The sequence below is a fragment of the Pundamilia nyererei genome, unplaced genomic scaffold (assembly GCF_000239375.1).
Source record: "Pundamilia nyererei isolate P.nyererei 1_Seehausen unplaced genomic scaffold, PunNye1.0 scaffold00070, whole genome shotgun sequence".
Classification (NCBI taxonomy): domain Eukaryota; kingdom Metazoa; phylum Chordata; class Actinopteri; order Cichliformes; family Cichlidae; genus Pundamilia; species Pundamilia nyererei.
Window position 1 is genome coordinate 2,000,530 of NW_005187471.1, and position 23,666 is coordinate 2,024,195.

General features: G+C 39.8%; 2 protein-coding genes across 9 annotated transcripts in view; both read left to right on the forward strand.

The window, feature by feature from the left end:
* Positions 1–17,146, forward strand: part of stxbp5b (syntaxin binding protein 5b (tomosyn)) — a 28,474-nt gene extending 11,328 nt beyond the window's left edge. The window contains exons 6-30 of one of the 7 annotated variants that reach the window (XM_005736651.1): positions 247–310; positions 1,534–1,617; positions 2,025–2,148; positions 2,408–2,486; positions 3,026–3,180; positions 3,273–3,345; positions 3,653–3,800; positions 3,897–3,964; positions 4,095–4,135; positions 4,758–4,978; positions 5,128–5,312; positions 5,541–5,666; positions 5,914–6,062; positions 6,830–6,913; positions 7,352–7,414; positions 7,495–7,551; positions 7,644–7,691; positions 9,873–9,923; positions 10,203–10,331; positions 11,150–11,389; positions 11,873–12,230; positions 12,354–12,519; positions 13,121–13,232; positions 13,604–13,824; positions 13,927–17,146. In XM_005736651.1, coding sequence (XP_005736708.1) covers positions 247–310; positions 1,534–1,617; positions 2,025–2,148; positions 2,408–2,486; positions 3,026–3,180; positions 3,273–3,345; positions 3,653–3,800; positions 3,897–3,964; positions 4,095–4,135; positions 4,758–4,978; positions 5,128–5,312; positions 5,541–5,666; positions 5,914–6,062; positions 6,830–6,913; positions 7,352–7,414; positions 7,495–7,551; positions 7,644–7,691; positions 9,873–9,923; positions 10,203–10,331; positions 11,150–11,389; positions 11,873–12,230; positions 12,354–12,519; positions 13,121–13,232; positions 13,604–13,824; positions 13,927–13,968 — 3,088 coding nt within the window. In that variant the 3' untranslated portion in view covers positions 13,969–17,146. The remainder of the gene's footprint in view (positions 1–246; positions 311–1,533; positions 1,618–2,024; positions 2,149–2,407; positions 2,487–3,025; positions 3,181–3,272; positions 3,346–3,652; positions 3,801–3,896; positions 3,965–4,094; positions 4,136–4,757; positions 4,979–5,127; positions 5,313–5,540; positions 5,667–5,913; positions 6,063–6,829; positions 6,914–7,351; positions 7,415–7,494; positions 7,552–7,643; positions 7,692–9,872; positions 9,924–10,202; positions 10,332–11,149; positions 11,390–11,872; positions 12,231–12,353; positions 12,520–13,120; positions 13,233–13,603; positions 13,825–13,926) is intronic. The other 6 variants (XM_005736654.1, XM_005736652.1, XM_005736653.1 and 3 more) reach the window with 6 other exon arrangements.
* A 1,176-nt stretch (positions 17,147–18,322) lies between these two features.
* Positions 18,323–23,666, forward strand: part of sash1b (SAM and SH3 domain containing 1b) — a 56,352-nt gene continuing 51,008 nt past the window's right edge. Inside the window, exons 1-2 of one of the 2 annotated variants that reach the window (XM_005736658.1) lie at positions 18,323–18,445; positions 19,179–19,668. In XM_005736658.1, coding sequence (XP_005736715.1) covers positions 19,186–19,668 — 483 coding nt within the window. In that variant the 5' untranslated portion in view covers positions 18,323–18,445; positions 19,179–19,185. The remainder of the gene's footprint in view (positions 18,446–19,178; positions 19,669–23,666) is intronic. The other variant, XM_005736659.1, reaches the window with a different exon arrangement.

A 23,666-nucleotide genomic window follows, 5' to 3' on the forward strand; every position in this document is an offset into this window, starting at 1 on the left:
TTTTTTTCCTTTCCTCCCCTCTGGTGCGCTGATGCACATTTTCATCTTATTATCTTGTCCTTTTTTTCTCTGTGCAAGACCAAAGATTGGGGCTTCCATTTTGGATGTCTTTCCTAATTGCCTCTATCTTACCGCCCTCTAAAAGCTCCACTGTATCACTATATTTATCAGATACATTTTACTCATCAGTGGCAAATATACCTAAATTGACTTGGACTGTCTCCCATTTCTTTCTTTCTCTGACAGATCCACCAAGACACACCCAGGGCCTGTTGTGCACATCAGTGATAACCCCATGGATGAGGGCAAGGTAACTGATAGCTGAACATTACATTGCCTATAGAGAAGATAAACAATTGTACGTCATCTGATGATGTTATGTGGAGAAGCAGAGCTGGAAATGATTTTTAGTTGGATCTCAGAGACTGTTCAGTTATATAATGTAAAAGTTCATGTCTTTTAAAAGAAATATAGGCTTGCTTTTAATTCAAGAAAGTTAAAGTTCCACTTAAGTGATTAAGTGAACTGGAGATAATCAGTTAGATAAAGATGGATTGCAGGGGACATTCCTGCTTTGGATCATAGGTAATGATGTTTTACCTCAACTAGCAGTTACTGTTTTCCTAGAGCTAAAGATAGGACAGTCTGCAGTGATGGCGCAGAGTAGGCTACCACTGTGACTGTAAAAAAGGCAGCGACAACAACAACTAGGAGCATTTGGGTTGACTATTATAATTTGCTACTAGTTGCTGGTAGACAATTTGGCACAGGAATTCATGTTACTGCTATCACCAGTTGGGCATTTGCTGAAATTTAAGTTTGTTAGAGTAGTGCTTTTCCGGGACACTGCAAATAAATTGCACTTTTGTTAAAAGAAATAAATACACAGAGTATTATAGCTCATACCTATGAAGCATATGAATTGGATTTTTATTTCTGGAATCTCACTGTTAAGTTCTTTTGGAGTAGCTCTGCGTTATTTAGAGGTGAAAATGATCATCTTGGTGCGCCCCCTCATTTCATTCACTGTCTTGAACAAGCCTCAATTTAAGCCAGCTGTCTTTCTATTGGCCTGCCCCCTGCAAACACAGTTTGAACAGCAGACAATATTCGTCTGAGGTGACCATATTAAGGATATCCTTTCTCACATCATATAGAGCCAAAAATGCAAAAACACCTACGCTCGTATGCGGACCCTTCTATTTGCCTCTTACAGGCCATTTCAAAGGGTTTATGCGTATCTTTTAGCCTGTTCTCACAAGGAAATTCCTAACTATTGAAAAAATAGTTATAAGCTACTCTAGTGTTTACATGATTGCATAGTAAGTGAAAACTTAGTTGCTTCTTACAGTGTGTAAATGTCAGAATATTGCATCTTATGCCATCTTAAGCAATGTCATAAAAGTCTACTAGGGAATGTAAAATAAATAACTGTCATACATTCATAAAGTGAATTCATTATGAACCAGTTTTGTGCAGAATGTAGTTTAACAACAGTCAGCTGAGCCTTACTTGCTCTACTTGTTATTTCAGCTTCTGATTGGATTTGAGTCTGGGATAGTAGTGCTGTGGGATTTGAAGTGCAAAAAAGCTGACTACCGCTACAATTATGATGAGGTAAGGCATTGTTTTCCTTTGTTCCAGTTCTTGTGAGGAAACTAGTTTGTCTGGTGTTCCTCACTGTTGTGTGAGAAACATGTTTGGTCTTGTTGGGTTTCTTTGTAAATCAGTTAACACATGAAAGAACTCTCTGAAGTTTTATAATGACACATGAAATGGACGTTTAGGTTTCTTTCATTTTAAGAGAATGGAAAACAGCTCAAAATAACATTATCATGTATTTTGCTAGTTACTCATGAATTTTTGAAGGGACCCAAACTATCCGTGGACAAGTATCACCTTTGTTGAGACAAACCCTGATTTCCCCAATGATGTAGAGTTACTTTGCTATTCTGAACTGTCAAACATATGTTACTTGTACATTATGTATCACACTCTGTTAAACGGCTACCGTGGTTTCTCAGGCAATCCACTCAGTCGCCTGGCACCATGAGGGCAAACAGTTTGTTTGCAGCCACTCCGATGGCACTTTGACCACGTGGAATGTACGAACCCCAGCCAAGCCCGCACAGATCATCACACCACATGGTAGGAGCTGTTGTATACACACACTTGTATTGTTTATATTCACAGAGGCATGATTAATGGAAAAACTATATATAGGCCTTTAAATAAAGTGTAGTCCCGCCAGTCTTTGAGACCTGACATGTGTAACAGATGGATGCCGACATGTCCATATGTTCACATATGCACCATATGTACTGTCTTCCTGCAATGTAAAATATAATGAGTTTTTGTTTCGGGGATTTGTTTTGTTTTGTTTTTTTGGCATCTTGAAATCCAATAGGAAAGCAGCCTAAGGATGGAAAAAAGCCAGAACCATGCAAGCCTATCCTGAAAGTGGAATACAAAACAACAAGGGCTGGGTGAGTGTGATGGTAGTTCCCACCCATCCTGTGTCTTAACGGACGCTAGTTTGAAACCATATCCTGTACTCAAAATGTCCTTTCCTGTTATTCTGAATATGTAACAGGTTAGTCTTCTTGACAGCGTCCTTATGCTGATGAAAAGCCCTGTCTAATAAGTAATTAGACAAGGCAACAGTCTCACGATACTTGTTAAATATAATGATTTTTGACACAGCTGGCAGCATCTGAAGAGATGCTCTTATGTCAAAGCCATTAACTAAATGGCCAACATTTCATTGAAAGTGATCTAATAATTTTTTCTCAGGCGTTTGAGGACGGGGATTAATATAGTTTTAATAATGATTAAAAAGTAGGCCCCTCCCAGCACGGGTTCTATCAAAATCGGGCCAAAAAGTCCCCAGAGAAAGCACCACAGTAAAATTTGGTGTCCCTCTTTACCCATTTACCGCTGAGTACACCTGGTAATTTTTCATCTGCCACAACCAATTCAATTTTATTGAAGAAGCTATTAAAATATGTGTGTTTGTTAAACCCAGGGACCCATTCATGGTGCTGTCTGGAGGTCTGTCTTACGATACAGTGGGGAGGAGAGCCTGTCTTACTGTGATGCACGGAAAGAGCACTGCTGTTCTGGAGATGGACTACCCGATTGTGGATTTCCTAACGCTGTGTGAAACTCCATATCCAAATGGTGAGCTGTGACACTAGTCAGAACAGCATATGCAGTCACCAACTGAAATGATGCCATTATCCATGTAAATTTTCTGCTGATTTGTTTTCTAGACTTTCAGGAGCCTTATGCTGTGGTGGTCCTTCTTGAGAAAGATTTAGTTGTAATAGACCTCGGACAGATTGGGTAAATATTCAACTTTCTAGCTGTGGTTGTATTAATAATTATATTGCATCAAAAAACATGGATATTTTACATTGTGCATCTAGATTCTACACCAAATGGCCACATTGCCCACTCTAAAGTACGCTATATTAATATACAGAGTAATAAACTTTATTAAAATTTCAAACTTTGGTGAATACATTACACAAAATCTAGCATCTTTTGTTAACATTTATTATCGCAGCTATAAGTTTGACATACAGATCAGAACATGTAGCATAATGCTGTATAATATTTAGTGTAAACATGTGACTGATTATCGTGACAGGTATCCCATATTTGAAAACCCTTATCCTCTGACTATCCACGAGTCACCGGTGACCTGCTGTGAGTATTTTGCTGACTGTCCTGCTGAACTTATTCCTGCACTTTACTCTGTCGGCTGTCGGCAAAAGAGGCAAGGTTACAGTAAGAAGGTAAATGACTCAGTTGTGTTGTCGGTGTGAATTTTACATGAGCATTTGACTTCACCGCAGACAGAAGCTTCATTTTTGTTTATTTGTTTTTAACAGGAATGGCCCATTAGTGGGGGAAACTGGGGCCAAGGCACACAGAGTTACCCTGAGATTATAATCACAGGGTCTGTATTGATTGAATAAAGTAATAATATAATGAGTCGTGCTTACTTATTTTAAGATGTGCACAGGTCTTGTTCAGTAATAAATGTTTAATTGTTTTGTTTTTATTCTGTCTATCCCCTGCTATAATAGACATGCTGATGGGTCAATCAAATTCTGGGATGCTTCTGCACGTGAGTATTTTGTTGTTAAGAGCAGTATATTACTTACTACAAAAAGTTCATCCTTGCATGTCTTTATCTTTAATTTTCCTTCCAAGGAGATGTATTCATGCACTAAATTAAAAACTTTAAAAACCAAGTGGTCCTATTGGTTGATGTTCCCATTGGTTACTGTTACTACGACATACTGAAGTGTGCACATATTTTAATACTTTTTATGGCCATAGTTACGACTGACCCTGTAGTTATAATGCTACTGAACCCAGACACTTCTATTTGGTGTTGAACTACATTATTTTGTCCTAGAAATTACTGTTTGCAATTCTCATTAGTTTGTGCAATATAACACACCAATGACAAGAAAACTTATCACTTTCTTTCTGTACTTCACACATTACAATAACCTGTGAATTCTGATGGATTTCGGGCCGGATGAGCTGCTACGTCACTGATGTTCTGGGTTTCTTTGTTCACAAACTAATTCCCATCTCTAATTCTAGTTGCTTGGATTTTAAACGTAGTGCTCCTTGAAAGAACAATATTAATCACCACCACCTCGATTCCTGTTGTAACCTGTGCTATCGAGAGTGCACTGATCGCAGTGAATCATCATGTCCTTATTTTCCTTCCACAGTAATGCTTCAAGTGCTGTACAAGCTGAAGACTGCCAAGGTGTTTGAGAGGGCTCGTGGAAAGGAGGAGAAGCCAAACACAGATATAGTAGATGAGGACCCATTTGCCATCCAGACCTTGTCCTGGTGTCCCGAGAGCCGAATGCTGTGCGTGGCTGGAGTATCTGCTCATGTTATTGTCTATAGGTTCAGCAAACAAGAAATTACCACTGAAGTTGTTCAGGTAAATTGCTTGGGGCATAATAAACAGACAGAGTGAATGGGTAAATTATTCCTAAGGTCAGGATGGATAGATAATAGGATAATAGTCGATAAACATTTACAAGAACAAGCCTTTTTTTAAATTTATTTTTATTTTTATTTCTTGTTTAGCTCTTGGAGGTGCGAATGCAGTGTGAGTTTAGCGACGTGGACTCTCCTGACCCAGGAGGAGAGCAGACCCCCACCCTGCCAACCCCGGGAGCTTCCTCCAGCCCTCAGGAGAGTGAGCTTCCCACTCAGCCATCAACAGGGAGCAACTCCTCTGATGGCCCCCGAGACAATATACCATGTCTACAGTATGGAATTTATTTAATTTTGCCTTGGCTTCTGTTTTTGTGAAGCAGGCTGTCACAGAAGAGATGAAAAACACAAGAAAAAAAGAATCCTCTTAATAAAATGCTTTTAAAGTAATAATAATAACAGCAATAAAAATGATGATCCAGAGTGTAGCTTGCCCATAGATGATAATTTATTCCAGTGTAAACTGCAGCCTGCTGTCGTATCCTGCTGTGTGTTTGATGCAGGGTGCGGAGCTCCCCACTGAAGCAGTCTCCGGGCAACCAGGTGGAACTGGTGATCCAGCTGGTGTGGGTGAGTGGGGAGCCACCTCAGCAGATCACCAGCCTGGCAATCAATTCTTCCTATGGCCTGTAAGTCTCTTATGTTCAATACAGCTGATGCTTTTGACATGAGGTCACATCACTTTGGGCTCTCACTAGTCTTCATAGCTCGGTATCCTTTTTTGTGCTCAATTTGTGTGGGTAAAGAAATCGTAATTATATCCTGTCTCAAAGCACACTGTAACCAAGCATTTGCAACCAAGTGCAAAAGTAAATAAAGCCTGCCTAAATCATAATTTGGAGTTCCACTGCATTCTTTGACCTTTCTGTCTTTCAGTGTGGTGTTTGGAAACAGTAACGGTCTGGCTGTGGTGGACTACCTCCAGAAAACCCTGCTTTTCAATATGGGCACATCAGAGCTGTACAGCCCATCTGACCCCTATCAGAGGCAGCCTCGCTCCCCACGTAAAGCAAAGCCTTCCGGAGGTGAGCTGCACTCAACCAATTAAACACTCTTTCTGTTGATTTCTCTCTGTGTTCTGCTGAACTTGTCACCCTGGATAACATTTATCTCACTGAAATACAGTAAATAATTTGCTACGCTCCTTGTATTCCTTTATTTTTTGCTGAACACTTTTGGAGGCTGTTGGAGGTGGGTTAGGGAGGCAGAGCTGACACTTGGCAGCTGCCCTGACTTCGCACTGTGAGCACCGCCCCCTGCAGTAGCTCCTCTCCCTCAACAGGGGGCATCGCTGGCGGATTCTCCATCTGTTCAGTTGGAAGGAGCAAAGACAGTGGAGCATGCATGTTAGAATGGATGCTGTAGCTGAGCAGAGCCGCTCTGCTGTAATAGCACTGCCTTTTGATTCTGTTTACTGACAAAACAATACATAAACCTTGTTTACTTGTTTCAGCCTTGCTGTTTCTGTCATGTCTTCTATTGTGTTTTTCTCTCTTTGCCTAATCATCCTGTCAGTCACTGTTTGTCTTCATTCTCTTTAGTCTCAGTCGCTTGATGCTAGATGCAGGACTCTTATCTGCATTTTGTTTGGTTGCCTTTTAAAAGCAGTCTTTAATTTATGCAAATTGCAAGAACACTATTGGAAACATATACTGTTTTAACAGTGAATCAAATAGAAATTCAGCAGCAAGCAGCTGAGACTTCACATTTTCTTCTGTTTTGCAGTTAGATTTTCAGGCATTTTTCTGTCTCACTGTTTTTACTGTTGATCTCTCTCTGTGATTTGGTAAAGACATTCCAACTGTGACGTCTTGCATGTCCAGACTTTCTATCTTGTATTCTGAGTCTATGAAAAAACTACGCTCATCTCACTTCAGTAAGTCCTGTTGTGTCAGATTTTTTTTTCTCCCCTACCCACAGTGTCATTGTTCTCCTCTAAGCCTTTCCTTTTATCTCATAGAGATACATTCTCTGGTTTTATTATAGCACCCCAAATCTCCAAAGCCCAGTACAGACTTTTCTTTGACATTTCCAGTGAGGATGGAGTCAAATTTCAGACTTGAGAGAGAGAGTATCTTTAAAGTATACACACCTATGATTTGACTACTAGACAGCCAATACTGATGCATTTAGTGAGCTCACTTGTGGTAGATTTGTAAACTGAAGCAGAGCTTACTTGCTAAATTGAATGATTACCTCGTTGTATGATTGCCTTTGTAATACTTGAGCTGTTATTGTTACTACATATGCAATAGGAATTAACTGCAGCGTAATCCTGTCTGACTCTTAATTACAATTTCTGTGGCTCCTGCAGCGACTTGTGATTCCAACGATGGGTCCAATGCCTCAGAGGACCGCTGCAGATCACCTACTTCAGGTAAGTCTTGGCGTGAACTACCGAATGTATCATTTTCTTTTGAAATTCGTCTTTCATATCGGCTGCCATTTGTCATGTAGGCTCTACCTCACCCTGCAATTCAGATGATGACAAAAAGCAGAATTTCATAGAGAAGGGTATTGTATTTTCAAGTGTATGACCCTTTAAAAGTTAATATTTAGACGGTGACTAAAGTTCTCTGACTTGTATTTTTGAACCTTATTTCCAGTGAAGTTGAAAAGCAGGCGCTTTTCCAAGACGGTTGCCAATGACTTTGGTACTGTATCTTTCAGATGTATTCTTTGTGATTACTCACTCTTTCTCTCTGAATGACGGCGTTCTAACCACACTGTGCCTTAATCCTACGCAAGCCTGTGCATACTGTGCCAGTTAAAGGAATAATTGCATTAAAGAAATCGGTTTTCACTAATCACATAATATAGGGGTTTTGTAGAAAATGAATCAGGGATGTTGATCAAGTGCATGACAGAATGACTCTTCAATTTCAGGTGCAGATTTTCTATGCAGATTTTTACCAAAATACTGTAGACTGCTGTTACACAACTTAGAATATAGTATGGAAAAATGAAATTTTACTTGAGGATTATTTTTTGTGTGTGTTTTGTTTTTCTTGTTTTATTTTTTGAAACTAAAACAAAAGCATAGAAAATCTGCTTCTCGCCTCAGTCTCTACAGCACTAACATCAAAATGATTTCTCTTGGACTGTAGATACTTGCTCTGTGTGTTTGATTCCAGGGCTTCAGTTCAGTGTTAACTGTTTGGCTGTCCACTGATTCTTTTTTTTTTTTTTCCCCTCCTCCTCTCTCTCCACCTACTCTCTTTGCATAACTATGTTCACTGAATTGTAATTGCCTTATTTCTCAACTGCCTCTTGCTTTGTTTGACATTACAGGCTCTATCGGTTGTCTGTGATGCTTCTCTACCTCATTTGTATTCTCATGGTTTCTCTCAGGGTGGTCACTGACTGCAACAGACAACTTTTAGGAATTTGTACAGAAAAGAAACTGGCAACAACCAAAAGCACCACCTTAAAATCAGCTTTTATTATGATGAATTGTGATGTTATTTCCAAAAGAGTTTAGCGTCTTATTACAAGTAGTCATTTACAAGATATACACCAGTGAGCTATAACATTAAAACTACCTCCATAATACTCTGTAGGTCTAACTGGTTGTTTGACCCTTTGAGACGTGGGCTCTACGACACCTCCAGAGGTGTCCTGTGGTATCAGGCAGGACGACCTTAGCAGCAGATCCTTTAAGCTCTTTACCTCGATGGGGCTTGCACGCATTTGACTTCTTTTATTTCTACCACTTCCCACAGATGTTCACTTCAAGTGAGGTCTGGGAAGTTTGGAGGGCAAAATCAACAACTTTTCATATTCCTGGAAAAAATCATTTTTTTGGGGGTGGGGGTGCAATTCGGCATTGTTCTTCTTAAAAGAGCCAACTACTATTACAGTGAAGTGCTGTATGTGGTCTGTAACCATGCTTAGGTTGGTTATGTGTCAAAGTAGCATCTTCATGAATGCCATAGCAACCTCAAAGCAGAACGTTACCCAGACCGTCCCACTGCTTCCACTGGCTTGCCGTCATGCATCCTGCTGTAATTTCTGACACATGTAAACAATGCAGACGCCCCGTTTCCATGATGTAAAAACATGGTTCTTTAGACACCTTTCTCTATTGGTCTGTGTTCCAGTTATGATACACATGCGCTCACTGTAGGTTTTTTTTCAGCTTCTAACAGGGATCAGCATACATCTCTGCAGCTGTCCAACCTCAAACTATGCAAACAATCCATTTATATCAAACAGTACTGTTTGATAGTACTATTTGATACTTTACTATCAAACGATGCTGAAGTTTTCAGAAATTGGTTACATTAGCCCTTCTAGTGCAATTGGAGCTAGACCCTTCCCCAGTTTACCAGTTGTCCCTTCTCGGGCCACTTTTGGCAGGAAGTAACCTCTACCTTCCAGGAACATTTATCACATAATGATCCACGTGAGAGGACTTTGGTCCATGCACTGCTCTTTTTTCTTTTTTACATTTTTCTCCTTTTAGCCCATCAGGTTCGTTTGAACCTAGCGCTAAATAGTCCCACCTGTTTATAGGTGCCATTCTAACTAAATAATCAGTATTACTCAATTCACTTGCCAAAGTTCTTAATGTTGTAGCTGATTGGTGTATGCACTGTGACCTCAACAGTTGTCTTACAGTTGGTATCACCATGTTTAAAAATCGTACTCAAAATTGTGTTCTATTCAGTGATTGCACACTGATGTGCACATTGAAAACAAGGCCACAAAATGGTAAAAATCATACTTATTGAATCGTTTGTTGTAATTCACAATCAAAGAAGTTTAAAAAAAATCTCAATCCTTTTAGGCATTATTGTTTCACCGTAAAACAGAGGTATTTGTTTCTGTTACAGCTAAGATGTCACGGAAAATTAGCTCGTCTAGTGAGCAAAAGACTGACCTGGGTAAGCCAAAACTAATAACTTACATTTTTCTAAGAACCTTTGTATTTTCTTACAGGTGTTCATCTTGTTATTTGAATCTTCTGCTTTGTATTAGGTTCTAGCTTTTAAGTAGGTCTGCAAAACTACTTCTTACTGTCCAGCAACATGTTGTTCTGAATGTCATGTTCCTGATGTCTTGGGGGTGTGTTTGTTTGTTTGTTTGTTTGTTTGTTTGTTTGTTTGTTTGTTTTGTTTTTTTTACTGCAAGTTCAGACAAACACTCTCTTTTTAAACTCAAAGAAAAGGGTGGGTTCCAACGAAGGCGCATTCAGACATGTAAGAAGCAGTTGTGTTGTGTGAAAAGAACGGCAACAGCCAGGATGAACCTGAAGGAGGACCTCTGTAGAACTAAGTCAGACCCCATTTTCTGTGAGTGGACCAGCCTTGGTCTGACTTGGGCTGCAGTGGGATAACTGGTACTAACTCACTCCACTACTATGGCTCTTACTCTGCAGATTTGGCAGATAACACTAATCCTCTCACAGTGAGCGTTTCCTTCTTTTTGAGGAAGTTCCAGTGGCATGACTGCACTCGGTGTTAAAAATCTTGCTTTTCCTGTTTACAGTTTTTTCTTGTGAAGATCACACGTGATGGCCGATGTTTTAAGCCTTTCCCCCATGTTAAAAGGCCTTTTGTGTTTAAGTTGGTATCCCTCATTAGCTTTTTAAAGGGGGTTAAAACTTGTTCTTAAGTTGCCATCAGCACAAAAATAATGCATGAATAATTCTTACTTCTAAAACACCTGTTTTTTGTTTTTTTTTGTGATCTTATAATAGGACATTCATTTTTATTTCTTTAAATAAACAACATTAAGTTTTCAGAATCAATTCCAGAAATCCACATTTGGAAAAAAGTAAACTGCCTCCTTGAATGTAAACTGAAAGAGCATCACAATGTCAAAAGCTTTTTCTTTTTTTTCTTTCTTTCTTTTGCTGGACTTTGGGTTTATTTATCATGTTACTGTGGGTGTTTTTTCTTTTCCGCTGCATTTCCATTTCTATAAAGTACATAAATACGATGGAAGGCATTCTCTGCTAAACCTCTGACATCAGAATATATGTTTCTAACCAGGGTTTTGTTTTTCTCTGAGAACTAAAATGCTAAAGTGGAGAGTTTAACTACTAACCCCTTTCACTTTTACATGCATTGTTTCCTCATTTCCTTTTGTTTGTCCTCCTGCTGTCCAGATGCCAGGGATAACTCATTCACCCGCTCACGCAGTTCAAGTGTAGCCAGCATAGACCGAGAATCTCGAGAGGCCATCTCCTCCTTTCACTTCTGTGAGAGTTTTCCAAGGAAGACAGACAGCCTGGTCAGCCCCTGTCTGCTGGTGGGGACCACCCACGGCTCGGTGATGATGGTGGCCCTCAACCTGCCACCAAGTGGAGACCAGAGGTTACAGCAGCCAGTTGGCATTGCGTCTTGCGGTAAAAAAAATACAAAAAACAAACTTAAAATAAAATTTGCATGAGGATACATAGTGACCTTTGTTGACAAGCATTAGAATATCAAGCATTAGAACTAGGATCAAGCAGCCTTCATTGCTGAAAAGGAGCGAGGGGGAAGCAAATGTTGATCAAGGTGTGGAAATGTGTGTGCAAGGAGTTGACAAGAATATAGACTAAAGCTACACATATGGTTTCCAATATCATTTGGTGCTACAATAGTCACATGCTATCCACATGATGGGTATATCTTGTGGTTTATTTACTGAAGCCAAAGGGTAAACAGACCTGACCTTAACGTTTTGGTTTTAGGATTAGTTTAGTTATGAAAACAAAGCTTAAAGCTAAAATTGCACAAGTTTCAGAAGACAATTAAGAACTTAACATGCCACTTATAGCTGACCTTGAATTATGCTGTGACCAATTATTTTTTTTATTTTAAGCTGAAAATATCTAATTTCTTAGGCACCCTGGTCAAGCTCAAAGGAGGCATTTTAACTATGGCCCTGCTGGACGCAACTGGAACTCTGCTGCCCCCTTTCTTTGAGCAGTGGTATGACCCAAATGCTTCAGATGAAGAAAAAGAGAAGAGTCGGAAGCGCAGGCCAGCCTCTCCGCCCTCGTCACAGGAGAGCCAGGATACTCACTTTGCCATACTGTGTTCGGAGAAACAGGCCAAGGTGGTGGCCCTGCCCTCCCAAACCCGCATCTACAAACACAGCATCACAGAGACCTCCTTCGTGCTGAGGGCTGATGTTGTGCAGATGGCCGGGGCTAACTGCATCGCCTGTTTCTGTGCTAATGGGCATATAATGACTCTGAGGTATCATCATTACTAGCGTCTGCTGTTATTTATATTTTGAAATCTCTGATCAAGCAGAGATACCAAGTGAGGAAAACATAAATAGATGTTAGCAACTTGGTGTGGTGTTTTGCGTGATTACAGTTTACCCAGTCTACGGCCTCTTCTGGATGTCAACTACCTGCCGCTCACAGACATGCGGATAGCAAGAACATTCTGCTTCTCCAACCTGGGTCAGGCTTTGTACCTCACCTCCCCTACTGAGATCCAGAGGATCACCTACAGCCAGGAGACGTGTGACAACTTGCAGGTCAGATAAATGATCAGATCACCATCAGCTCCATGCCAGTAGCTTTGCAGAGAGAAAAATGCATAAATGCCTCAGAGCCCAAGAAAACTCCCCAGCAGTAAAACTGTTTCTTTAAATTTAGAGTTTAATTTTGTCCAACATAGCAGACATTTCTTATTTGTAAGCATTTCAGAAATAACAAGGAGTTTGGCAGCGATTTCTGCCAAACATAGCAACACAGACTTGCTGTGTTTACTTTACATAAATCTTCTCACATAGGCTCAGTCTAAACCAGGAAAAGTAACTGGTGTGATGTTGGCACACATGCTTATGTAGGCCAGCTGTTTGAATCAGGTCTGCGGTCATTTTAACGTTAGACAACAGTATAATTCCTCATAGTTATCTTTATAGAAAATTACAGGTCAGTAGAAAGGTGAAGTGCTTGTCTGCTTACAGATAATTCAGTAGATGATCTGAAGGTGCGGGTTAATTTCCTTTTTCCTTTTTCTCTTTCAGGGAGATACAGGCCTTAATCGGGTTGATTTAAAAAGTCTGGCTGAGTCTGCATATCTTCAGAGACAATATATTGAAATACATGTACTGATGTTTCTGTCTTTCACAGGAGATGCTCAGTGAGTTATTTACTCCAGTGGAGACACCAGAGGCTCCAAACAGAGGTTTCTTCAAAGGCCTTTTTGGGGGAGGAGCTCAGTCTCTGGACAGGGAGGACCTCTGTGAGTACAGAGTGCCTTCTAGTATTGCATAAAGAGTTCTCAAAACCTCAGAGTGCAATTAAATATATGTTTGCATTTGAATACTTAATGCAGTCGTGTTTTAAATGTGTAGTTTTCAGTCATCGGGCTTCTGAATTACTCTAGCTGTTTCATATATTATTGTATTGTTATTACATATATATATATCTATATATAAGTATTTCACAGTTGAAACTTTATTTAGCTATCACATCCTATATGTAAAACTATTTGAACCTTTTTAGGGCTTTTATTCCACTGTCTTTGGTAAAATGATTGACCTTTCATTTAGGGGAAAAATGAAAAAAGACTTGTAAACAAACCATCTGCATATCTATTTTTGTCTCTGCTAGTTGGAGAAACAGCTGCAGGTAAGGCATCTCGCAGCCTGGCGCAGCACATCCCTGGCCCAGGCAACATGGAAGGCATGAAGGGGGCCGCATCGGGAGTTGTGGGAGAACTTGCCCGTGCCAGAATAGCTCTGGATGAGAGAGGGCAGAAGCTGGGCGAGCTGGAGGAGAGAACAGCAGCCATGATGGCCAGCGCCGAGTCCTTTTCCAAACATGCGCATGATGTACGTGAACGGCATCTGTTTGAACGCTTGTATAATTTTTTTTCTTTTTCAGGTTATCACATTAATCCTGATTCACATTTTTCCCCACTTTACTTCCTTCAGATGATGCTGAAATACAAAGATAAAAAGTGGTACCAGCTCTGATGGCAGCGTGTGGAGCATCGGACTCTGTAATTTCACACACCAGTATCTCTGAGGAGCTGCAGGTCCCTCTACTTCTCTTCTCTATTTCTCTCTACGGGGGAGTTATGCGCAAAAGAATTGTGCTTTTTTTCCCGTTTTCTTTTTCCCTCAGCGTAATATTATCCCTCTGCATTACCTCAGTCACCCGAGGACCTCTGCAGCACAGACACTATCCAGTGCAATGCAATGAGGATGGAAAGAGGAAAGAAATGGAAGAAGAGAAGCTCTTAGGAGACTCTCATTCCATTTTCACCTGAGAGTGATGACGTTCATTTAACATCAGTCCACACAGTAGGAGAAGAGGGGACCTTTCATATATCCATCAGGCATATATAAAAAGATAAAGTGCTGTTCTTTTAGCCTGACTGCATTTGGTCATTCTCTGCCCTTTATGGTGTCTGCTAAACACAGTGGACTTAAATGAGGAGGAAAGTCTGATGACCCCTTGTCCTTCAATTCTAATCAACTCGATGAACGTGCAAGTTTCTGTAGTAATGATTAAATCACTGAAGGACTTGTTTGTTTTTCTGTCTAAATTATTTTTGGAGTTTGTCTTTTTGCATCTGTAAGTATGGCTTATCCTTCCTTTTTTTAAAATATATTGTTTTTGTCTAGAAAGGGCCTTTGAAGTGGTTAAAAGAGTAAATAAATGGGCAGGGAGATTCTGAATCTATTGCCTCTCACCAAATAAGGGCTGGTAGTACACTAGTTCATCACCGACCATACCTTTTTACAGCTTTTACCAAGCAAATGGGGTTTTGGGTGAGAAAGACGAATGGTGAATTTATGGAATCACTCTGTTTTATTTTTAAATGTAATTATTTATGGGAAGCGAATAATAGTTGGGGATTAAATGAAGCTGGGCATTAAGTTTTATTTTGTTTCTTCTGTCTATTAAATGCGAAAAAGAAAGTGCTGAAAATGTTTACCCCAATGACGAGTTTACATTGACCTATAATAAAAATGAATTGATAAGAGTGGATACACTGGAAAATCCATGAAGAGCTTATTTTCTTCAGGCTTTCAAGGGGCTATAGCAAAGTCATGTATGAGAAGGATGATGTGTTGATGGGCAAGGCTAAGATTGCCCTTAATATAATTACATATATATATATTTTGGTTACAAATTTAAGTTTTACCTGTCTTAAAGATGTATCTATATATGATCATTCAAATTTTTATTGGCATACATTTGTAGCTGATTTTTTTTTCTTTTTTTCAGTCTTGTTTCTCAATGTGTAGGAAAAAAAGCATGTGTCTCTTACAGCACAATGGAAGTGATAACGCTGTGTTTGTATCTGTAGCTGCCAGTAGAAATGACCAAGCACACATACGTGTTCCACGCAGTGCCCTTGGTCATCTCTCTCTGAACCATTAACTTAAAAAAACTGTTTCTGCCTTTGCCTCATGACGCATATATGCTAACCTCTACCTACGTGTATATCTGTGTCTTTGTAAACATACATATATTCAGGAATATGTGTATGGGCGCCAATGTCTATATAACAATATATTGACCTATGTATTACAATAGGTCTTTTGAGGTTTTTGTTTTTGCTTGACAGTGTTTTTCAATGTGATTAACCGGAATCCTATTGTAATTAGATTAGATTTCTTTTTCATGAGGTGTGAGGATATGCTGCTAGTTGTGTCAATATAGGAGCATTATCTGTCGGGCTTTTATTTTGAAAAGAGGGGACAAGACTTTGTCAGTTCAGTTTGCTGCCAAATGTTGTATATAGCGCAACAGCTGGACACAAATCTGACAGTGCGGGTTCAGGTAATGTGACATACCGTATGCTTGCGGCCATGTTTTTTTTCTGACACCAAAGAGTTTCTTAATTTCACAAAGTTGTCTTGATTCATTTTTCCCCAGGCGTTAAGAGTCAGTCAGGATAGTTTGATGACACTCTTAAGAAATCTTCTGTGTGTAAGGGGGCGGGGTTTAGGGAGGCGATTGGCTTTGCTTCGTCTTATGGGCATGAAACCTTCATTACTGCCCCAAACTGCTGGACACGTATAAAGTAAACCCGAGGAGTTTCATTCCAAAATGGGATATCCAGCAATGGAAATGGAAATTGACTGAATACTTGATCCTAGAAACTGCTAGGAGGTTTGAAACCTCCTCTTTATTTCTGTGTATTATATCACTGAAATAAAGAAAACGTACCTAGAAAACATTGGATGAGCAGTTGCAATATGGAGATATGGCATTTTCGAATAAAACCCTTCACTTTTAGATGGCTGATTTTAAATCTACTGTATACTATTGAGATAAACCCATTTGGAAGAGCAGTTGTGTGGGTTTTGCACTATTTTTTTGTACTTCAAATGATTTTGTTAGTATGATTTTTAAAGTGTTGATTCCTCTGTCCCATTTTCTTATGTTTCAAAGGACCAAAACATGACAGAACCTATGCTTATTTATGTCATTTGCCAATTATGCTGATTTCTTCACTCTCAGATTTGTTTTCCATGTCAACATTAATGTCCAAGCTATGGCTGTGCATAAATATCCATCATCCAGACATGACAATGAACGTTTTCTGGTATATATTTAACATGCTCATCTCAGATTTAAGCTTTTCTCCTGCAGAACGAACCATCCTCCTTTGAGTGGGCCGCTGAGTCCTTTTACAAAGTGTGGCCTCAACTTTAAAGTGCTTCAGTTTGCAACATATGTCCTAAATGGTCTCTTATTGCACATTGAAGGATGCATGATATTAAGTGTTTACAAACTTGAAACAACCATGTATTACCCCCTCTTAGAGATTGTCTGTTCTAGCATTTGTATTAACCACCATGCTGAACAAAACTGAAGTTCTCTTCACACATCTGGAGTGCGTCCCATTTTCATTTGATCATGCCAATTGTACACATGCGAGAGATTATATTTATTTTTTATTGGTACATCTGTTAATGTTGCTGTTTGCTTCATGAAAACTCTTGCTCTCCCTGCGCTGTAAAAATGCATTGAAGTTGGAAGCTAGGCTCACAGCACCGTGCAGGAGAGCTCGAGGTTTTCTCACTCGCCATACTTCCATCCGTCTGTCTTCTGGGATGAATATCTGTGGAGTTGCAGTATTTTCTCATAGTAGGCAATTTTTGTACAGTTTTATTAAAATAAATTTCACATGGATGTCTGACTTTATCTGCTGCCACAATTTAGACTGTAGATACAGTATATATAGATATTATTGTGCAATGGAAAATAAATGTAAAACCAACCGTAATGAGTTATGTGTTTTCCATTTTATTTTATTTTTTTTATATATATATTTTAAATACCTGAATCTTTTGGCCTCCGCAGGTCAGAGTTCAGTGGCTGTTCTGGATCATTATGTCTTGCTCAAAGACTTTTGGGGCAGCCCCGACACTGACCTGATCGTTTTAATGGACAGCTTTAGAATACACGCGTTTAAGCGTGTGAGTTAAATCTGCCAGATTTAGACATTCAGGCAAATTTCCATCTGCACTTTCAACTTTCAGAGAAGAGTCTAATTTTTCACATTTTTGCACTTGCTCTTCCACTGTGAAAGACCTCTGGAAAGTCTTTGTTTACTTACTCTCATTTAGTATTAATCAACATTTTTCTGTTTTGGAAAGTTTATACATAGCAGGGTAGAGAATTTATATAAATAATTTATGTAATAGATATTTATAGGTACTCGTGGTGTTTTAATCATATTGGTATACTAAACGCCTATAAAAGTATACTATTATGAGTGCCAGTGATCCACTTAGTTTGAAGACTTCCTGCTAATGCTAAACAACAAAAAAACAAAGAAAATAATTTTTCCCTATCAAAAAGTTTTTCTTTGTTTGTTTGTTTTTGTTTTTTGAATGACACAAACAAGCATCCATACAGATACAGCAGCTGCTTTGTGTAATGTTTTGGTCAAGGGTCAGACCAACATAGCATCCGGGCACTGTCCACGATATAGATTAAGCCGATTTTGTTTTTGGTTTTTTTTGGGGGGGGGTGTTATCTAGTGGGTTTCTCCACTGATATCTTTTTTTCTCGCACGCAGTCTGTTTCAAACACTTTTAATATGTGTAAGTTTTAGTGATTTTTTGAAAATTTGTTGTTGACTTTAGTATGTTTTTATTTTACTTATTAAAGGTTAAATTCAAAATTCAAAATTAAAATGATTAAATTAAAGGATAAACACTTTTGGTAGTATTTTTTTATTGTAATGTTTTTGTGTGTGGTTTAGATTTTATTTTATTTTATTTTATTTTATTTTCAGCGACCGTTCCTACATTTCCCAGCAGCCCCTGCAGGTGGCGCCGCCGCTCTAAGAACTCCCGTCGTCCAGCGGGATAGAAACTACAGCGGTGAGTAAAGATCAGGAGCAGCAGCATCCTCACTGTCTGACGAACCGGCGGATGGAGCGGAGGGACGGCAAACTTGAAAACGGTAAAAGCCGGGGACAAAGTAAGCCGCAACACGTGTTCTCTGAATAGCCATAGACGATTTCTGTGATTTATTTTGTACCATTTGTATTTCAGGTTTTATATATTGCTGTGTTTGAAACGAGATCCTTTTAAGTCTGTGCTTCGGATGAATGTTTTTGATGGACCTCCGCGTGTTGCTCAGTTGCCGCCGCGATGAATGAAACAAAGACGATGGACGCACACTGACCAACACCAACTATTTCACGTCGATCGTTGTACTTTAATTTTAAAATCTAATAGAAACACAGCGGACTCACTTAAAGAGTTTTTCCCCCGCTAACGTTAACTTTACGCTTCCCTTAACTGCTCAGACTAGCTAAACAGCCTTGCATTTAGAAGTCTCGCTGACTGCATCCAAGGGGGAAATTGTTATGTGAAACCCTTGGCCCTTTCCCAAACTTTTAGCGATGTGACAGCAACAGAGTCTGAACCGGAAAACTTGGGAAGTGCAGGTGTCTCAGCGTGGGTGGGTGAGGTCAAAGGGCAGCTGACAGTACCCTGCTGTCTCCTGATATGCGTCTGCTTTGCTGTCTAATCCTCTATCCACAAGCAATACCTGTGTTTGTTTTGGAGAAGTGAACTGGAGACTGTGTAAAGTTTTACGGCCCACAGTGCTGGATTGCCACCGCACAGGCCCAGCGCAACAGCACCAGTGTGAATGGAGATGATGATGATGTGCACTTAAATCACTTAAATTTTTTCTCTATTTCCAGTCTTAAGATGAGCCAGGGGCCAAATCTCGTCCTCCAGTGGCTGTCTAAGTTACACCTGACCCAGTATGTGGAGTCATTCTTTGACAATGGGTATGATGACTTGGAAGTTTGTAAGCAGATTGGAGAACCAGACCTGGATGCTATCGGGGTCCGCATTCAGTATCACAGACACAGGCTGCTCACAGCAGTGCAAGCGTTAAAAGAGGAGGACAAAAGGAAAGCACCTGGGTACTATTTCACCTTAGAGCCTCTGGATGCTTCTGCCTGCCATCACATCTCATACTCAGACAGACTGGGTGACTTGGAGACGCCGAGGTGTCACGCACAGACTGCAGGAGTGCACCAGGCCTCCTGTCCTGGGAACCATAACCCGAGGTTCACAGACTGTAATGACTTTGTGACTTATCCCAAACTGAAGCTCAAAGTACTCATACGGGATAAACTTGCAAAAGATGGCATTAACCTGGGACAAGCACCGTACACCCACAAGGTAGGATATTTTGACTTCATCTCTTGCAGTTAAGTTGATAAGAAATGCTGGGTCTTTAAGAGCTGTCTCATTGGATTTAATATGCTTACTTTACTGCGAATGTGATGAAGAGTGTGACAAATTTCTTTGATAGTGCTGACGTCAAGTGATTCTTCTTTGAGGATGTGTTGGAGTCTCTGGCAAAGGTTCACTGAGGTTCATTGTAGTGTTAGTTTACTCAAAACATTTCCATATTAGTGTTAAACTTAACTGGAATGAATCTAATTGAATTGACTGATTGGGTACTTGGTGAAACAGTAGTAAGACTTACAATGCCTTCTGATCCTCAGTGTACATCTTTTAAATTAAGTTAAGGTGATTTTATGTGGAAAAAATCCTAATTGTGTTCTCTTTGTCTGGATTTACTGTTCCGTAAGCGGCCTAAATGTGCCTAGATCGCTATTTCACGTATCTCGCAGAATGCCATGTCAGAAAATGTTGAGTTCAAGCGTTTAGAAGACATTATCCCACTCTGCCATAATCCTTTCACACATCCAAACTGGGGCATTGAATCCACACTGGAATTGAATTTGAGCACATAAAATGAAAAATGTGGTATTTTATAAGAAAAGATTTGCTGCAGCTCCAGCTGTTTGGCTCTGTAGCCATGGATTCCTGCTTAGAATACACCACAACACCTGCAGCTGTTTTAAATCTCCAAGAATTACTATACTGGCAAACAGTGAGTCGTTTTTAAGGTAGATGAACAAACAAAATACAAAAAAACCCAAATAATGTTACAGTGATGCTACTAGACTGTATGTAAGGCAAAAGAGGCTGTGACATCCAGAATGAAATGGTACATGATGGTATGTTTTTCCATCACGCTGACCCATTTGACCATTAGTCTTTTCTTTGATAACATTAAAACAGATTGAATAACGGCCGCCTTTTCTTTAAGGGAGGCAGAAACCTTTCCAAGCATTTGAATTTTCACCCATTCCTGCAAATAATGCAATTTGGTGACTACACGATTTTTACATTTAGGACAGTGTGGTGGGGTTTCTGTTCTGTACTTATTATAGCTATATGGAGAAATGTGTATACATCGTGCAAAATATTATAGTGTAATTCTTTTTTAAATGTTACAAATAAAATTTCTCAATGGTTAAGTCTCATCCTGTCATCAATGACTATTACGATTAGCCATGATCCTAACAATACTCACTCTTTGCCAGAAAATAACATTTGCTCAGTTTCACTTGTTAAGCAACAATCGCAAGAAAAACAATGAACAAGAGTTAAAAAGCTTCCGACCTCTGTGGACAGTGGATCAGTCTGCCGTGATGACTGACTGACAGCATGTCATTTTATTTCGAGGGATTTTTTTCCCATCCTGACAACTGCTCTTTGTGTTGACTGCAGGGGCTGTTAGTTAATGTAATTGCAGAGGATAGCTGTTCTGCTCTGGCATTAACCAAATCCATTCAGTCCATAATACACTCAGCGAGCGGTCCAAGGCCGGCCAGATGAAAAGCTCAGCGACACGTTTGGCTTATTTTCAACAGCCTGTCTCTGAGAGGAAGGTGTGACTGATGGATTTGAGATTTGATTATAGTGAAGAAAACTGATGTTTACCGTTGATTAAATGGTAAACAGTCTGTATTGTAACAGAGTGTCAGAGTGAATCCTTGCTAGAAGCACTGATGCACACTGTCCCGGCATATTTTTACACTTTCAGTCCTAAGGCACAGTTGTTTTTCACAGCAGTGGTGCTTAGGCAAGAGAGTACTCGTGTTGATTATTTGTCTTTCCAAAGCTGATACAAGTTTAAAATGCTGCTCATCAACAATGAATGAATGTGTTCTGAGGGGGTAGTGAGCCAGATGCAGCTTTCCAGTTAGATTGAGCTCATATTTGGTCATGATCGCAGTCCTTGTATTTGTGCTTCTTTGTATCAAGTGAGCCTTAAGCAGTGTTTGGCGCTTTGTTATTTGCTTTATTATTGAAACTCTAATAAGGAAAGTTTTCTTTACCCATCTGCGTTGCAATTACCCATTAAAAGTTGTACTCTGGCAACAGAGACATGTGCTGGCTCCAAAAGCAATGTCGCAGTGCCAGGCACTGCAGGACACCCCCTGAGGTCCTGTTTCCATGCCATGATGGGTCAGAGATTTACACATTATAGGGAAGGTGGTTTTACGGTTGTGGCCAATTCCTGAACGTTAAGCTGTGGTTCTCTTGCCATCCACTGTGTGTTTAACATTTTGAATGTTCTGTCATCCTGGTGCATTTCACTAGGAAGTCGGTCAAACTTTTTGGCTCATTAAATTTGGCCCATTGGATCCGTCTCGGTACTTGCACTGCAAAGACATGCACGATTATTTCATTCACTTATAATGTGAACGATGACTCTACTTCATTCGAAGCTCATTAGTAAAGAAAACTTGAAAGTAAAACAATCAGGTAAAATTGATTGTTATGGAAACTGATTTCGGAGCAGTTTGGCCTTTCAGCTTCATCAGATGGAGTCCATTAAACGCTTGCAGGATACAGGTATGTAGGCCAGTACGGCCCATTTTCTCACCAGGAATAGCATACAGCAGCTTAAGGGTAAACCCATCTCCTCCACCAGTTCTCCTCAGCTTAAATTTTGGACCATTTAGAACTATAATATTGTATACGCCCATTTAGAGATCAGTTCACTGTTTGTATTGTATTTTCCAGGCCTTATTAACCACAAGACAGGGATGTTTTAAAACCTAGGTTTGGGCTGTGTAGTGTACCATATATTACTTTATGCTTACATGATATTTTAGTAAAGCCTCTTCACACCATATCATTTTTTGTTCTTCTATTTTATTTTATTTTTAAACTTGGTCTCCCATTTGCTGCTTTTGATTTTTAACAGTACAGTATGTCCTCAGGCCCTATTCTGTCTGGTATTCATGAACCACAGCAGTTTGCATCTGTAACCACATAATGCCTTCTGCCCTCAGTCTCTAGCTCAATCAATTCCCACTGAGCAATGTGCTTTTCTGCCGATTCTATACGCACGACTTGTTCACACAGACCCAAAGGGCCTGTTGCTGACTTTGAGAGGGGAAAAAATAGTAAAGCTGATTAAGCTGTAAATGATCTAAGTGCTGGTGACACAACAAGCCATTTTCTAAAAATGTAACATGGAAAAAAAGCTTGATATATTTGCTCATGAAATTGCAGCTGCTGGAAATGGGAATCTGTGCTGCATAGATATAGTCTGAAACAGAAGTTTTGTTTCAGACAAGATGATAGAGGGGCTTCTTTTTTTTTTTTTTTTTAAAGATATGCACCAGATTGTTCATCATTTGTCAGTAAGGCATACATCACATTTCATCAAGCCCAATCCCTCTTTGGAAAAGCTCCCTTTATAGCTGTCTTAACAATGGGCTTCAACTCCCCAGAAGGCCTCGCTGCAGTGCCTCACTTGAAAACTGTCCTGGAGAAGAAATCTTTATAAGATTTTTTTTTTTCTGTGTTGCTTCTCCAGAGGATCAGAGGACAAACAAAACCAGCAGGCCCCTTTTGACAGAAGAAAAGACAGTTTGAATAGAGCCTGGCAAAATACAAGATCTACAGCAGCTGACAGCTGTCTCTGCCTTTGTCACAATAAAGTGGAGATTGAATAGAATGGCTTTTGTTGAACAAAGTTGGGTTTAAAACACCAGCACGGAGTTTAAAGCGAGCACAAGTGTAACAGTATGCTGGCCACCTGCACATGGACTGGTGACTTTAGTTTTTGTTCAGTTTCCTTCAGTGCTTCCCTTGAGTCGCCTTAAAAATAGTTCAATCTCCTCTGATGGCACGGTGATGCAGTGGTTAGCACCTATTAGCACCTTACTGGGCGAAAGTCCCAGGTTTCAGTTCTGGAGTCTGCTGGGACTTTACTGTGTTCGATGTTAAGTGTTTTCCTCTGAAGGTCCAAAGACATGTTGAATTAAATAGTATTTCTTCCAGTGTGAATTGCTGTGTTTGAGTTA